This window comes from Asterias rubens, chromosome 5 (assembly GCF_902459465.1).
Source record: "Asterias rubens chromosome 5, eAstRub1.3, whole genome shotgun sequence".
Lineage (NCBI taxonomy): Eukaryota > Metazoa > Echinodermata > Asteroidea > Forcipulatida > Asteriidae > Asterias > Asterias rubens.
The window spans coordinates 5,107,999-5,126,084 of NC_047066.1; the positions used below are offsets into that span (position 1 = coordinate 5,107,999).

At 39.8% G+C, this 18,086-nt stretch overlaps 2 protein-coding genes across 2 annotated transcripts; both read right to left on the reverse strand.

Annotated features, from left to right (window-relative positions):
* Positions 1-1,784: 1,784 nt before the first annotated feature.
* LOC117290785 (matrix metalloproteinase-16-like) lies at positions 1,785-14,195 on the reverse strand. The gene is made up of 8 exons (XM_033772339.1): positions 13,958-14,195; positions 8,610-8,890; positions 7,166-7,443; positions 5,170-5,328; positions 4,454-4,617; positions 3,667-3,808; positions 2,745-3,005; positions 1,785-2,220 (listed from the first exon to the last, which is right to left on the reverse strand). Exons 1-8 carry the CDS (start codon positions 14,060-14,062, stop codon positions 1,991-1,993), a joined length of 1,620 nt encoding a protein of 539 aa, XP_033628230.1. The 5' UTR covers positions 14,063-14,195; the 3' UTR covers positions 1,785-1,990.
* Positions 14,196-16,131: 1,936 nt separating this feature from the next.
* Positions 16,132-18,048, reverse strand: LOC117290090. Its single transcript, XM_033771338.1, has one exon. It carries the CDS (start codon positions 18,046-18,048, stop codon positions 16,132-16,134), a length of 1,917 nt encoding a protein of 638 aa, XP_033627229.1.
* Between the last annotated feature and the right edge of the window lie 38 nt (positions 18,049-18,086).

Here is an 18,086-nt window from a genome sequence, read left to right on the forward strand (position 1 = left end):
CCAGGTGTCGATTTCACAAAGATAGTCATAGATAGTCCTGGGAGACATAAAACTAAAAGCAAGTCCTAAAGTTAGGACGAGTAACTCATCCTAACTCACGAGTAACTACTCGTACTATTGAGTAACTAGTCCTAACTCGTACTAACGAGTAACTCGTCCTAACTCGTACTAACGAGTAACTCGTCCTAACTCGTACTAACGAGTAACTCGTCCTAACTCGTACTAACGAGTAACTCGTCCTAACTCGTACTAACGAGTAACTCGTCCTAACTCTAACTCGAGATTAGACTATAGTCTTAACTCTTTGTGAAATCCGCCACACTATTCTGTGTGAGTGAATAGTTACAGGGAATAGTTTTTGATAGACGGTTCTTACTACGGGAATTACTTACCACACTTTCAGTGCATCATCAATTTTAAGAGTATTGCATTTATTTCGTTTCCAGGGGGTGCGAATCCCTACCCACCTATTGCTTTTCAATGTATAAAATACTGAAGCAATATTCGTAGATTGTGGAGATTGGCCAATGTAGCCTTTTCCAGTTAAATTTACTAATTTCATTTTTAGAACATAGAAATGCAACAAACATGTTCTCAAAAAGCATGAAGACTCTGTAAACCAATAACTTAGCACTGCGCACATTTTTATCTATAAAGCTGTATTTAATACTGCCATGTCATTTCTTGCTGATGTATAAAAATAGAAAATAATTTTAAAGGGTCTCTTTAAAAATAGTGACCCCTCTAAAGGTAGGCCCCGGGCCGTTAAACGCGGCTCCGTGCCCCACCCTTAGTCACGAGCACACAGGGTCAGTAATGAAAAGGGCAAACTATAATTCTCTGACCCCATAGCATTTCCTTCATCCATCCCGGTGGAAAGAATTTTAAATCACTGATGTAAAATAATCGATTGGCAGTAAATGGATTAATATAAACCACTGCATTATCTTGTTATTCGGAAAATAAACCACTATAACCCCTTGAAGGTTAATGCTACACAGACTCGTACTAATGAAATGTGTAGTTATTTGTACAAATCTACTGGCGATTGAGTTAACTTTTTTACAACAAGTATAAATGAAAACTTCGTTTTCAATTTTTACAACATCTGTACAATTTCTGTACACAAAATATCAATCAATAACATTTGAATCAAGCAAAACCCTTGATTTCAGAAAACAGAAACCTAAAAAACTAATAGTTATGATAAGAATCAAGAAATCAAATACAACTAAAGGGAACGATCGCGATTGTCATTCAGCAACAAAAGTTTTTAACAAAGTTCTAGGACGCGAATGTAGTATCAAACACACGGTTTAAGACCTTTGTCAGTCTGGCTGATGTTATTTCCCCGAGAGAGGGAGCTCATACGGATGCCAAGCCGATTATTGGAACTGGGTCATTAGTGTGAATAATTCATAGTACTTTACAAAATCAATTTATATAACCCAGAAAGAATGGTGAAAAGTTAAAGTAAAATACAGACACCAAAGAAGCAGTAATTTTATATAAACAAAATACACTATCGAAGTACTTTGTGAAATAATATTTTTGAAACAATTCCCATTACTCTTATAGAGTGGAATTTCTGTACGTTATCCTTGCCTGCAACGATAAAACAATGTTCAAAAACATGATCATAATATAATTATATGAAACCAATGATACATGCAACAATAAATCTCATACCACGACATGTGTACATGATGATAATTATCATAATATTGTACTGGCTTGACTTTGACAGATTAAATTTCGAAACAGGAACAACTCTTTTTGTTTTCGCCCCTCCCGCCCCCACCCCCACCTATATTAGACGAGTCAGTATAAATAAGGTTGACTTTATGACATGCCAGCACGTGCGACGTTTCATCAACATTTGCCTGTCAAAGTTAACTATATACTCGTATTCGTTTCAACTGTTCGCAGTTATCTCATCAATGCACTGCAGTGTTGGCTTTTCGCAACCAATTCACCAATGCATTGCTCATCATCTACACGAAACAAGCGCCATCAACGTTGCCAAAGCCCCAATTGAGAAACTGAATAGACTCCGTGTGGCACTAGAGTTCCCATCGTCTTCTTCTTCCGTCACCACGGTATCCAGCGAACATCCTAGAAAGTCTACCGTGAACCAGCGGGGTTGTTTGATGACGTCAGCCTTCATGGATCCATCGCTGTAGCTCCAGTATTGGTTGCCTTCGATGAGATACGTAGCACCTGATAACAGAGAAAAGAGAGGACGAAATTAGAGAGTTGTTGACGAACGTCATATTTTCATCTGCCTGGCTAAAATAGTCTTAACGCTCTTATTAGAGCTGAACGAGAAGAAAAGATGATTAAGAAATTTCAGGTTTAGATGTGGGAGGAAAACCCCAGCGACTTATTCCAGGGAAAACCCACGCAGTTTAGGCACTTAAAAAGATGTCCACGCAGGAAGCTAGCAAGCGATTTCCACGCAGGCAGCATACGCCCAACAGGCTAGGAATACACAACCAGTGGAGCGTCTCAGATTCAAATTTTGGGGCATAACAACTGATTTTCTGGATATAACCACAGTGCTTCCAAGTGAAATGTTTTTGTCAAAATGATTCATACTGCTATCAGCGCTGCTGTAATCTTCTAATCAAAAGTTGATATTTACATTCGAAACGTATTAATATCTTCCCTGTAAAATCGGATTTTCAAAAATTTCCCAGATGTTTTCTCCATTGTTATATCAGCATTGAACTGAAACTGCTTACCATCGAATCTAAAAGCCGCATCGACCTTTTCGGGACCTCCCGACCACTCGTCTGATATCCTTCGAGGGTACCCATCCTCCATCTGCATAGCGTTTCCATCATATCGCCAACAGAGGGCACCATTGAAGAAATAAGTGAAGCCTTCGCTCTTGAGTGCCAGGGCAGAGTTCACGTCTGAGATTTGGTTGCCTGTGAAGGAGGCGATATCCTGAGGGAACCCTGCCTTTAGGTCAAGGCCGTTGAACTCCCAGTGTTTGAAACCTGTGTGGAGAAGCAAAGGGCATCACAATCTTAAAACTTGTTTAGTTTTACTCTCCAGAAGACGATCAGAGCATACTGATCGAAACGTCGAGTTAACCAACGGTTCTTTTCAGAACCACCCCAACTCATTTAGAGATAGTCATTACATGGTTTTACCGCAAACCCTTCTATATAGTTTTACTCTCTTGGCAAGCTCATTTCATCGTGCAGAAAGGGGGCATCCAAACTAGCCTTCAAGTTCCAGCAATAAGAATGATCTCTGTGGTAGGAGAATCTGTTCCCCATTGGCGAACTGTACCACTCCAGTTCCGAATCTGGTGTGGCAGCCAGTACAAACTTGTTCTAAATAGCGCCCTCTTTTGAATCATCCTCCCCAGCCCGTGTAAATTTCCCGTTGTAGGGGGACAGACTCTCCGGGGACAGATTTCCCTATAACAACGGTTTATATTATGCCCTAAGAGTCTTGTTTTTTCGTTACTTATTTTCTTTACCATTCTCATTCTCATTCTCATCAAATCTTGATTTTATTCTCATCATATCCAGGGCTTGTTGAAGACATTTAAGTCTCATACAAGTTGGGGTGCTTCAACATCCTGACGTTTCGATCACTTTGGTTTAGTGGTCTTCACATGTTGGTTCATCGAAGAGCAAAGAGTCTTACCTTTTACAAACGTGATCGTCCCATCGATTTTCTCGAACACGGCATCGGGCGAAGAGGGCGCTCGACTCCAGAAAGTTTGTGTTGGCATCGGATACCCAGACAGTAGTTCTCCGTCTCCAGAGAGTCGCCACATGTCCTCTCCCTTTTTAAGAAAATAAATCACTTTGTTATTGTTTGGAAATTTTGTGGTGTCGTCAACACGAAGGATCAGGTAAAATCTATTGTTTCTATAGGAGGACGTGCGCTAGACTTAGTTTAGCATTATTTTGTTTTCTGACAAAAAACGCATAAAGTAGGCTTAGCTAAAGTCGTTCATAAAGATAATTGTAATTTATTGACTTATACTGTGCCCATTCCATAAAATGTACACAAGCGTACAACACGAACCCAAATGGACAGAAGACTACAATATAAAGTTGCATAGGATGTATACTCCACAGGGAGCTGAGATTATTAATAAGGAATTAAACAAATTGCCCAGTGACAAAAAGGTCCAATTTCAAAGAGCTGCTTAGCAGGAAATATTGCTTTAAAATGTTTTGCTTTGCAGTTGTACATTGCAACAAAGTACGTTGGTTGGTAACCCTGTTCTGGTGAGCACGGTTTTGTTGCTCTTAGCTTCTTTTTGTGCTTAAGAAGGTTACTGGTCAAAGGGGGGTAATCACTGACGAGCGGCATGAGCGCCACTGAGTGGCGGATTTGAGCGCTATACTAGAAGCCACTACAGTATATTACATTCATGTGCGTAAAGTTCAGTGGATTTTTGTTTGTTAATAGTTAGATTTACCTTAAAAATGAAGACCTCGCCCCTGATGTCAGCCACCGCCCCAAATCCTCCAGTACATGTTGGGGAGGGTGTGGGCTTCGATGTCTCGGGTCGTTTCGGTGGTAGCGTCGTCGGTCTAGGACGAGGAAATGGGCGTGGGTTTGGGTTTGGATTCGGGTTTTGACCTGGTGGTTAAGAAATTATCAGCTGAACATTAATCACTGCTTTAGAGTGTGTGTGGTTAATGCACTGGACACTATTGGTAATTACTCAAAATAATTGTTAACATAAACAACTTACTTGGTATTAAACAAGCAATGGATAGCTGTTGATAGTATAAAATATTGTGAGAAACGGCTCCCTCTGAAGTAACGTAGTTTTTTAGATAGAGGTAAGTTTCCACGAATTTGATTTCGAGACCTCAGAATTAGATTTTGAGGTTTTGAAATCAAGTATCTACAAATACAAATAATCGTGTGACATGGGTGTTTTTTCGTCCATTACTATCTCGCAACTTCGACGACCCATTTAGTTCAAATGCCACTATGTTGAGATACACCATGTTTGAAGACTGGTCTTTGACAATTACCAAAGGTGTCCAGTGCCGTTAACAGAGCACAATCAAATGACACAGTATTTAATATTTTCCACCTAATCGGTTAACTATTGCCTTTGCATGAATTGAAAACTAAATAACTATCAAAATTGTCCCTTCAGAAAATATTTAGCCGTTTTACCGTATAAACTCTGTACTCCCGATAAATCATCATAAGAGAGCTTGAAGTCGGGCATGTAGCCTTGATAATACGGTGCCATCAGAGCGCCCTCAACGTTAGAATGTCCAAGCCCGAGGGAGTGGCCAAGCTCGTGGGCGGCAACGATAAAAAGATTCGTACCTGAAAGCAATTCACAGATAAACGAATTGGAATGTTTAGTGGTTTCGTCAAATTATTGATTGATTGATCAATAATTTGCCAATTTATTGATATGGATTTTGATGTTTAATCTGTAGTAAAATTCCATTTGCAGCTGCCAGGAACACATTCTCAAATATGTATCCCTGTGGAGACATCTTGTGTTCTTTCCATTGTCCCTATACGGAAGATTTTACCATAAACTTTGTTTACCCAAATTTCTTGTGGAGCATCTCGGTCTTTATAATTTCCCAATGGAGTCCTTTTATTTTTCCCTAGTTTGTTTTGTCCTTTGTCTCCAAAAGGCACCTAATAATATGAGCTCACATGTCTAATATTATCAGTGCCGTGCCAATATACATGACGAGACTGTTGTGCATTTTACTTTTCCCTTTTGTGTATTAAACTGTTATTGGAATGTCACCTGTGAATAGTCACAATGGACTCTCTACCTAAGCTATAGGAACAGCCAAACACCCTGAGGGTATAGACCTTTTCGCAAATACCGGGGCGCGCGCGTAAAGCTTGGAATTAGGTGCGATGTGGTCTTGCTGGTATCCAAATTTGATCCATATCTATCCCACAATGCACCTCATTCAACAGTCTGCGCTTGCGCATTGGTATTTGCGATAAGGTCTATAGTCATATAAAGGTATTTAGTAAACCTAGGTTGTGTAAGCATAATAGAGCAGACCCTTTTTCTTTTAAAATCGGCACATCAGACGAAAACCCATGAAGACAACAAGACTCTCTCACACTCTTCTGTAGCTTTCCAGGGGGGACCAGTTAGACACCTCCTTTTTCATACGTTAGAGCCTATACGCTGGCTAAAACGTCAAAGTGTGAACATGGAAGAGCCTTTAGCTAGTTAGGCCTATGTCATTTTGGGTTGGGGAGCCGAGGGATAGCGTTTAGATGGTCGTCAAAAGGCAGACTGGGAACATACAAGACAGCAACCTTTCGGCTGGAGGACACGTTTTAGGTAATCTCTTAGGTAGGCCGTAAGTGCTGTAAATATTGTGAAACATTAACTTGACCATGGAGCAATTTGACTGAAGCTACAGGGCCAACGCAACATCGTGGACGACAGGAGGCCAGTTATCACATAAGAGTAAGACGCAAAAATATGGTAAGAGTGTCAATACTTTTCTTTTATTGACTGCTTTTGCCAGGTATATAATCTTGTTATTTTTCATATGTTATCATATTTTCATTTTCGTACGTCCTCTTTTTGTCCGTTTATCAGTAACCGTGCAGTCCAGTCCAACATGCATCGCAAAATTTTGCATTTTTCTAGCATGATCTTAAACGCTGGGACATCTTGGATCATTTTTTCTTCAGGTGATGGTTCCATTGGGGAGATAGTGCGTGGGTAAATTTGTCTGTAGCAGGCCTTGTTTGTTTATTTGTTTGTTTGTTTGTTTGTTTGTCTGTTTGTCTGTTTGTTTGTTTGTTTGTTTGTTTGTTTGTTTGTTTGTTTGTTTGTTTGTTTGTTTGTTTGTTTGTTTGTTTGTTTGTTTGTTTGTTTGTTTGTTTGTTTGTTTGTTTGTTTGTTTGTTTGTTTGGTTGTTTGTTTGTTTGTTTGTTTGTTTGTTTGTTTGTTTGTTTGTTTGTTTGTTTGTTTGTTTGTTTGTTTGTTTGTTTGTTTGTTTGTTTGTTTGTTTGTTTGTTTGTTTGTTTGTTTGTTTGTTTGTTTGTTTGTTTGTTTGTTTGTTTGTTTGTTTTTTTGTGTGATTTTAAAAATTAGTCCATGAATTGAATTGAATAGTATAGTAAACCCAATAAATCTATAATGTATCGATTCACACTGTAAACCAACCTGTGTACGTTTGGTACGTGAACGTCTCATCATCATCAAAGTGGGCGTCACCACCGATGCCGGGTCCGGGGAAGAAAGCGTGCGCAAGGGTGCCACCGGGCCCGTCAAAGGCGTAGTCGTCACCATGGGAACGCCTCGGGAAGTCGATATGGATGTCTGGCTCTCCACCTCCAATCTCACGGAAGGTCAGAGGTGTGACGTCACTCCACACTTTGAACGCCCTCCGGATGGCTTCACGAACTTGCTCGCGCGTTAAATCTGGTGTGTAACTGTCAAAGCTACAGAGAGAGGGTGCAACAAAAGGTCTCGTTAATTTTGAGAATCAAATTCAAATAATGTTGCGCACGAGAGAAACGTCTGAACAGTTGATTGACGTTGTTGTTGTAGCCTTAGTTAGGGCCTTTTCCAAAGTCTGTACTGAGCTCCGGCTCTGGCTCAGCCTCCGTCATCAGCCAGTGCACATTTTGCACGGTGCTTCAACATCGGCCCGGAGCCTGGAGCTCGGAACCCGGACGTTTGAAAAAAAACTAGCTCTTAATTATTAATAAAAGCGTGTTTGTTATTTTTTTTTCAAACGTAAAATCTGTTTGAAAATCTGTTTGATTTTGGAAAATTGTTGTGTCAACGTTCGTTTGGGTGGGATTATGGATCGTGAGAGACTGATTGACGGACAAAGCGATCCGAGCTCATAAACCGAATAGTTATCTCACACATTTGTTTTTTTTCTGGTCATATTTTCTGTTGTTTGCCTGTCAATAGATTAAGGCACAAAAGTGTCGGCTTCACCTGAACATAATTGATATCAACTTACTAGTTTATAACTATCGTGACTCACTGATAAATAAGCATTGTGAACTATCATTGTTTTTCTTATCTTAATTTACTGTGTGACGTGTATTTCTTATGTGAAACTTAAAGGCACTGGACACTATTGGTAATAGTCAAAGACTAGCCTACACAGTTGGTGTATCTCAACATATGCCTAAAATAATAAACCTGTGAAAATTTGAGCTCAATCGGTCATCGAACTTGCGAGATAACAATTAAAGGAAAAATACCCTTGTCACACGAAGTTGTGTGCGTTTAGATAGTTGATTTCGAGACCTCAAGTTCTAAACTTGAGGTCTCGAAATCAAATTTGTGGAAAATTACTTCTTTCTCGGAAACTTTGGCACTACAATAATTATTTTGAGTAATTACCAAAAGTGTCCACTGCCTTTAAGGACTGCAATGAAATATAAATGTATGACGTTGATGATGATGATAATAATACTATCTGTGAACCACTCAAGCCCAATGAATAATAATCGGGGAAGGTTTTCCGGAATTCATTTGGCAATATTTCTGCCTAGTGAGTGCTCCAAAGATTTGATTTATTCAAACAGTAATAAATATTGTTTCACGATAAATTATGCTCTCCATCGTTTTTAAAAGCTCCACTTACGAGTATGTCAGGTCGAAATGACTCCATGGTACCGTACCCTGTGTCGAATACCTTTTGTTCCGTCCGCTCCACTTGTAGCGAGTGAGTGGGTCAGGGAGGTCGGGCATCCCGCAGCGTGGCTTCTGCATCATCTCCACCGTCTCCTCGTCCATAATCCCCGTCTGTGGAAGTCGAAAAAACTGCTGCATTTTCATGATGCCCTGCCGTACTTCTATCTCTGAGATGAGCTTTGCAGCGTTGGGATCTGGTGGGGCCATGTACCCATATCTCTCCAGGAAGCCCTGAGGGGAAAATTGGGGGAAATTTTTGGAAAGTTGTATTTGATATTTAAATGTTTTTTTTTTTTAATTTCATTTCAGTTTTAACTAAATGTGTTTCTTCATGTTGTTGTGTTGCAGTTTACGTACAGTATCCAAAGATGTTGAGTTCTTATAAAACTGCAAACATTATACGATGCAGCTTTATCTATACAGAGCCGTGTTTTTACTGTGATGGTTGAAGCGAATACATTACACTTCCCTATGAGGAAATACGTGAGACAGTCAGTCATAATAAACGGTGTTATTTTTTAGCCGAGCGAATCCAAATATTCGAAATATAATGTAAATGGAAGATTTTGGATGAGTTCTAAATGTGATGCATACAATTCTTATCACGTGCTATTTAGTGATACTTTTTATTACTAACAATATTGCCAGATCCGTATATGTTGGTTGTTTATAATGTATGGATAGACTGGATCCTTATGCTGCGTCGTAGTAAAACGTTGCTATAAACACAGCACCAGTCTACTTACAACATTGTGCGACGATGTCACGAAGATTTGACAGTTGCAACGGCTGGAAACACGTACACGTTGGCCTTTCACCGCTTTTGTTTTTTTAAATAATTTTTCCCAAATTACGTGACATTTTGAAGATTTTTTTTTTTACAGCAACCGTCTATAAAAACATTATTTATGATTCTACAGCCCTAAATTGCGTAAACGGTGAGCCGGTGTGTCCCTATAAGATTTCGTGCATCGAGAAGCCTTAAAATAACATTCAGTCCTGAAGTATAATAATAATACTTTAGTGAGAAATAACCGCTTTCTCAAAAACTATGTTACTTCAGAGGGAGCCGTTTCTCACAATGTTTTATACTATCAACAGCTTCCAATTGCTCCTTAATACCAAGTAAGTTTTTATGCTACCAATTATTTTGAGGAATTACCAATTGTGTCTAGTGACTTAAGGTGTAGAAAGTTTCAAGCACTAATAATAGATGTAAGAATAGACTGGCTATCAGTATGTTGGTTGAGACCGTGACCCTCTGGGTACAAGAGAACAATGACAGAAAACACCCTTTTGGCACACATTTGTGTGCCTTCAGATACATAAAAAGGCTTCAGGTTTGATATCTCAGTGAGAAATTACCTCTTTCTCAAAATGTTGAGTAATTATTAATAGTGTCCCATGCGATCCGGGGTAACCCTCGTTTCACCCTCCAAACTGAACAATTGTATGGGCCTAGGATCCTCAAAGCAGGTCAGGGACGAGCCCCAAGAGCAGGAAGGTAATCTTTGTTCCAAAAGGTCGGTCGGTTGGGTTTGGGAAACAGACAACCGCCATCTTTAAACAATGACTAACACTTTTATTGGTTTCCGTTGCTTGAGACAGTGTCGTGATAAAACAAATTGATAAGAATTGTTGGGTCTGGGTTAAGTTCATTTTTAAAACTTTTATTTTATTTTTTGCTCTCGTGACATTTTGTCTTGCGTGACGTCACGAACTGCAATTATGATGACGATGAGCTGGAATATTGATGTTTTAATCTTCGCACTAAATGTAAGATTTTGATTTCCCCATTGTTTTGTGTACAATCGTGCCTTTAAGAAGTATGCATTTTGAGAAAAGCACGTACAGAGATAAGCTTATTTGCCATAAAACGGGATGAGACATATTATGTTCACATCCATTTTGGTGTACCTTTGATACTTTTGAATGGATAAAACGCCCTCAGAAATGTTTTACACAGAAATGTTTTAATTGATGCTGTAGCCTGTATTATGCTTGAATTGCATTTGATGTTTTTGTTTGTTGTTGCCAATATTGGAATAAGTGTCTAAACCACATATTATGATCAGGGGTGGATTCCACAAACAGAGAATCTTGAGGGAGGAATGGTTTACTCGTGCTAACTTAGGACTCTTCCTTAAGTTTTGAATAACTCCTAAAGAGTCCTGTTTGGTCTAAGTTTGGACTGTTTTTGTGAAATCAACCTCTTATATAAGAAAGCAACATTTTTGAGTATGGCTCTCACTGTTGCTCTTTCGTAAGCATGGTGATGTCACAGGTTGCATGGTCATACTAACGGTTCACTAATCTATAGAAGATGCGCCATCATTGAGATACGGTGGACACAATACTATTTTTGACACAGTGCATTCTTTGTGGTCACCATATCTGAAAAAGACTAATACCATTGTTGTCATTGTTTCATCGACCAGTATTATACTTCCTGCCCAAATGTCATTGAACATATTTGGAGAAACGAGCGAGAGGATGTGAGCTGTCACGAATAAGGTGTGTTCGTTGCCACTCCTTCAAAATAGGGTTCATGGTAGCCTACCCCAACACCATGGGGATTCACGTTCCCTGATTAACCAAACATTGCATAGTAAGGCAATGTTTTCTTCTTTACATGTTCGGAGAAAAAAACAATACTATGCATCTTTCCCAACTAAACATGAGTCCATCTTAAAGGCATTGGACATACACTATAGTTACTCAAGAAACATTTGTTAGCAGAAAAACTAAGGTCTTAATTGGTCTAGCAATGGAGAGCTGTTGACAACAAAAACGTTGGTATCAGCAGCAGTCCAGTGTTCCCCTTCTGAAGACAATCAGAGTACACTGTTTGAAACGTCGCGATACGTACCGACATCTTGGCCAACACTTTTCCTTAATACCATGGTTACTTTTTCCCCAGAATGTATTATGAGTTTTCAACTGCCTAATATATATTATAATACAACCATTCTTGAATAAACATTATTTCAGTATCTACTCCCATAGCCTATATTTAATATTGATTTACTTTGTTTTACTTCGTGCAATAATTCGTTGTGATATATTTTTTCGTACAATATTCTGCTTTCAGATGCTTGATTTCGAGACCTCAAAATCTAATTCTGAGGTCTCGAAATCAAATTCGTGGAAATTAATTCTTTCTCAAAAAATAACGTCAGTTCAGAGGGAGCCGTTTCTCACAATGTTTTATACTATCAGCCTCTCCCAATCACTCGTTACCAAGTAAGGTTTAATTCTAATAATTATTTTGAGTAATTACCAATAGTGTCCACTGGCTTTAAGTATAACATTAAGACGATATAAGCAATAAAGATGGGTAAGGACCACCTCCCACGACAGAAATTACATTTTTCGAGCGCACTTATTTTAGTTTCTATCGAAGACGAGTTAGTCTTTCTAACTTTAATTTTTAGGTGTTCGTGCAATACATGCACTCCTCTTGTTATAGAGAATGATATTGGACAAAGCGAATACTCCATATCTAACAATCCTATCAGATACCAACTTTGCGATACCTGCCATTTGCTTCTCTAGGCTCTTTTCGAATCCACGGCTTCGGCTTTGGATTCGGCATCAGGTTCCGTTCTCTTGTCTGAAGCCCTGAGCACGTACACGCGAAGCACAAGCAAAGGTTAAAGCAACCGCGGGGCCAAGCTAGCCTGAACCGAAACTGGAGCCGAAACCGTGGTTTCGAAAAGGGCCAAAGTATACAAAGGCAATAACCGATGGCGGAAACACTCACAAGGAAATCCTCTTTACATCTCGTCGCCATTCTTTTGTCCTTTAAAGAGGACATCACTTAGTTTCCAATAACCACGTTATACTTGCACCTTTCGATGGCTGAATTATTGGGAAGGCAAAGGGAAGTGACTTTGAACACTAACGCCACTGAAAACGCAAATGTTTCCACAAAACAACTCGCAACTTTTCTTTGACATATTTGTTTATTATTGACACACCTCACTTTTTGCCATCGTTGATGTTTCTTTAACACTGATGGTCGAGAATCCAGTGCTTCTAAAAACATTGTTGATGTGCTATTTGTCTTAAATAAACTTTTATTTTTATCATTGTAAATTGTTTACTTTATTGTTGGTTTTGTGTCGATACTTTTTAATACTTTTTACTATTGTACAGCGCTCAGTGACTGGTTTGATGTTGGGCGCTGTAAATCCTGCTTTATTATACTCATGTTAACTTGAAGAAAAGTACAGTTGTTTGTTGGTTTGCTGCTCTGTTTCCAGTTAGCTTTGATTTTATACTTTGTTGTTTCCCCTTGAGTAATTAACTTTACCAAATCTGTATACAAAGTGAAACCGGGTAAAACATTTCCCCCAAACTATCAATTTTTCTTCAGAAGAACAACACTCAATAGTTCGACCGACGACGAACTCTGGTAACATTCCACGAAACAATCTTTGGACTTATTTTAATTCTATGCGTCAAAAACATTCCTAAATAAAAATTAAGAATTTCAAAAACAACGAAAATTTGAATTTTTGCGAAGTATTTGTAATTTCGTTCTCGTGGAATTTGGTATACAGTCGCATTAAGATGCAGTTTTCCTATATTGGGGCGTCAGTTGGTCTTTCATTATTTCATACTTTCCAACGTTCGAGTCCCGCCTCATCCAGAATCGTAGATGGGGTTCACTTATGTATTACATTTTATTTAATTACCTCAAGTAAGGTTTAATGCTAATAACTATTTTGAGTAATTGCCAATAGTGTCCACTGCTTTAAATAACACGTTACCGCAAATTTAATATACATTAGGATACGGGACCATGCAATGCCTCAAAACCTATAGACGGGTGCTTCCCCTTCATGCACTGAGTTTTCATTCCTCATACATGTCAATTACACCTATCAATATAGACGTTGTTCAGATGATAATTACCACACCAATATCTTGATGCCGGGTAATAGGAAATTCGCAAATACAGGCGGAATACAACCAACTGTTGTACTATTATTCCGTTGAGTTGTTATCATTGCACCAAGTCACAAGGGGCAAATTGAAGAGTTTAATTAAGTAAGACCATAAAGTAAGACTTGAAAATGTGCATGGTGTGAGAATATATTCTACTGAGGTTTGCAAAGAAAACTTCTACATAAACCCGCGTGAGTTGCGGTGGTTCTGCGAAGAACCGGCGGTTGCTTTAGACTTGACGTTTCGATCAGTATGCTCCGATCATCTTCAGGAGATTGCTAGCCTTTATTACCGCCTATAACTTCACTAAATTAAGACATCAAGCACATGAGTCGGTTGACTTACCATACTCGTTTGTAGTGGCTGGACCGCAGCCGATTGCACAAGAATAACGTCCCGAATGGAGACTAGTAGGAGGAGCAATGGTAACGTCATCTCAAAGAAATCCATGTTTTTAAACCACCTCGTGGACCGTGGAATGAAAAACTCGCGACAAAATATCAACCGAGATGTACCTTTTTCAATATCACTTTGTTTTATGCTTTGCACCACTTCATGCGTTATCGCTTTATCTGGATATGGAACTGCAATGTTTTCAGTCCGTTGCTTTTAAACCAACAGAAATAAGGACCTTGTTCCACAATACCGGAAATCGTCACTGTTTTATTATCAGGAAGTCACTCGACCCGAGGTCATTGTTTTAACAGATTTGATCGACCTATTGTTCCTAAGCTCTTCTGCGAAGGCCGGTTGCTCATTATTTCGACGTGGTTTTTGCGAAATTATACACAATTTGAATGCGATTACGTAGTGGATTAGACTTATGGACAAGTCGTTCAATGTTTGTCGTGTATAAACGGTTCTATAGTGCATCTCAACTGTTCTCGCGAGACTCTTGGCTCCCGACTACACACAATCCCATATAACTTTGAAATTTTAATGTGGCCACAAGTATAGTGGAAGTTATAATCCAGTCGAGGACAATGCAGGCTTGGCCATTCACATTCACAGAAGAATAGATGGATAGATAGATAGATAAAAGGTTTATTGACAATAGCCATCACAGCATAAAAACTGAATTGCAACTATGATACAATATTTTAAAAAGATTAAAAGGACATCATTAAGAGAACAACAATTAATATACAAAAATGGTTATTATAAAATACACAAGCAAAAAGGGGAATAAAATTAAACAGCAACCACACACCTTTGGCAAGACACACACCACACCAGCACACACAAAAAGGAACAAAAACGCACGTACACACTTGGACTAAACAAAAACAGCATTTAACAAGAACTCTGCAACACAAACAAGACCAAGAGCTTTATAAAACGGAATGCAATAAAAAATCAATTAATATTGTACAAATCGAACCAGGTAACAAAATACAACAAGCCATGAGTCATAAGCACAGGCCGGAGAACTATGGGGTCCGGATGGGAGAAAAAAAAACATTTGAAAAATAAATCAAAGTCAAACAGAACTGTTATTCCACATATTAGCCATATATATGAGAGGGTTTTTCTGACAGCGAGTTGTTCTACATCTAGGAACGGACAGTTTGTTTGAGTTCCTTAGGTCTCTATTGTGGATGGTACTCTTCTTTGGAGGGACCCAACTATGGAAACGCTCTGATTTCATTAGTGATTTGAAGAAATTAAGGCAAAGCTGTTCTCGTCTATCAAACAATGTGGATAACTTACAGAGTTCAAGTGCCTCATCATACTGTGTGTACTGATTGCCAAGGATGATCTTACAAGCCCTTCTCTGAACTCGTTCCAGTGCAGCGCTCTCCTTGGCAGTAAGACCAGGATGCCACACAGGGGCAGCATATTCTGCCAGGGGACGTACGAAACCAGAGAAGATGGTGATAAGATCATCCATTGGCAATTTGAAGCGCTTAAGAAGTTTCAGTAGATACAATCTGCCATTAGCCTTTTTAAGCATTTCTGCGATCTGACTATCCCATTTTAAATCAGACCGTATGTGAACACCTATAATTTGTGCAACTTCCACAGTCTGTAAAGTAACATTGGCAATTTTGGGAGATTGTTGAACGGGGCTGTGTTTCATGAAAGATACTTGCATGGAAGCACATTTCTCAGGATTAAGTTTCATATGGTTCACTGCGGCCCAGTTCTCAAGTTCATCCAGATGATCTTGCATGACAGATGGTTCTTTATGCGCTCTTGTCTCAATCAAGGTTAGATCATCAACGTACTTCAGGGATGTAAGGGAGGTATCAGAGGCTGCATCATTCACCATGGTTACAAAACCAAGTGGGCCAATGCGAGTGCCTTGGGGTACTCCACCATTTAACTTGATCCAATCGCTGGTTTCACCTTGGTAGCGAACACATTGTTCTCTTTCGGTGAGAAAACTGGCAACCCACGTAACAACCGATGGCCAAACGTCGAGGGAGATGAGTTTTCTCAGGAGAACATTATGGTCAACTAGATCGAAGGCCTTGCTAAAATCAGTGATAACAACAGAGCTTACGTGACCAGGCTTATCAGAATTCATGAGCAAAGTGTCCATAAGTTTCGCCAGGTAATGAGTGGTAGAGACTCCCCTTACCGTACTGGTTGGGGTCTATAGATTTATCCAAGTCCTTGCGCAGCCACTTAGCCATGAAGCCTTCCGCAACTTTCGCAAAGTGGTCAGTCAGGGATATTGGTCTTAACTTGTCCCAAGTCGCTGGTTTAGATTTGGGAATAGGGACGACCACAGCTCTCTTCCATCGAGGTGGGACAATACCTTCATTGTAGGATTGATTGAGGATGCTCGAGAGGGGTTTGCTAAGTTCGTACGCGAACTCTCTGATTAACCGTGCAGATATACCATCAGGTCCAGGGGCTTTCCCTGGCTTTGTCTTCCTCAACATGTCGTAAACTTCGTAGTCCTGAACAATGGGACAGGGATGTTGATCAGGTCGATACACAGGGAGTTGAGAAGTATCGAGGGCTTCCAGATCTTTAGCAACCGAAGCAAAGGTGTCGTTAATACCGCTAGCATTGGCTTGAAAATCTTGGGAGTCAACGCCTGGAGGAGGTTGTATACATGATTGAGAGTTGTTCAAGTTAGCCATGAGCTTAATCTGCTTATACCACTCTGCTGGGTTAGCTTTTTTGTGTCGTTGGACTCTCGTTTTGAAATGTTCTTCTTTGGCCTTGGCGATTTCACGACGGACCTTTTTTCGTAGTCGTTTCCATTTGCAAGAACGATGCTCGTGGTGGAAAACGTGTTGGCGCTTCCGGATAAGACGTTTGACGTAGGTGGTCATCCAAGGTTTGTCGGTACTATGGAGTGTCATGGTTTTTGTAGGGAAGTAGTGGTCTATTTTGGATTGCAAGGTGTCATTAAACGCATCACATTTCTCGGTAGCACTTGTTTGTCCATGAACTTCTGGCCAGTCATGATCCACAATCCAAACCCCAAACGCTCTGATGTCTGAGTCTCTCATAGGTCGTACAACTCGGGATCGCGTTGTGTTGATCTTTGTGAGGGTGCTGTTCAGAGGCGACCAAAGAACTGAAGAATGGTCGCTTGTGCCAACCGGGGAACATATTTCAGGGACATTGTAGTAACATGCCAGGTTGGTGATGATTTGGTCAAGGATTGCGTCTTTACGTGTAGGTTGCTTCACCACTTGGGACAGCCCATTCCCACAGCAAATCTGACTGGTTTCAAGGTGGTTAAGGTCGCCGAACAAAGTCACACCAGCATGCGGGTAGTTGGTGTGAATATAATCGAAACCATCCAGTAAATGATCAATAAGTTCACGTTCATGGGTACAGTTAGGTGGGTGATAAATAATTGCATAAAACAGGACAGCAATATCACGTGGTAGTCTTTGCGGTCTGGCTTTCACCCACAATACTTCAAGATGGTCTGGCACTGTAATAGCATCAAATCTTTGAACCCCAAAGTTCTCACGAGCATAAATGGCTACCCCACCTCCACGTCTATGTGAACGGTTCTTTGTCATGAGGGTGTAATCTTTGATTTGGAAATGTTCCATTGGGTTTCCAGTAGAGAACCATGACTCACACACTCCAGCAATATCAATATTCAAGTCTTTCAACATTGTACTGAATTCATCAAACTTGTTGTTTAAGGACCGGGGGTTGCAGAGGTAGACTTTGGGCAGTAAACGTGCTTTAGGTTTTGTTACAGCTGCCGGTATAGCAGCTAGGTTTGCATGGCAAGCTCCACTTCGTTTTGGATAGTTGTTTTGAGGACGAGTTGTAATACGGATAGTTATTCGTCTATATTTTCTTTTGCCAGAGCGACAACCACGACGAGTGACTTTGGCTATCTTTAGTTGTTTCATCAAGTTCCACACTGCTGGCACAATAGTACTCTTTGTTCTAACAGGCACACTGGAATCGCGTATGTTCAAAAGAGCCTGTTTTGTATAGCTGTACATTGTCTGATTGTCACTCACTGATGTATGCAAAGCTATGG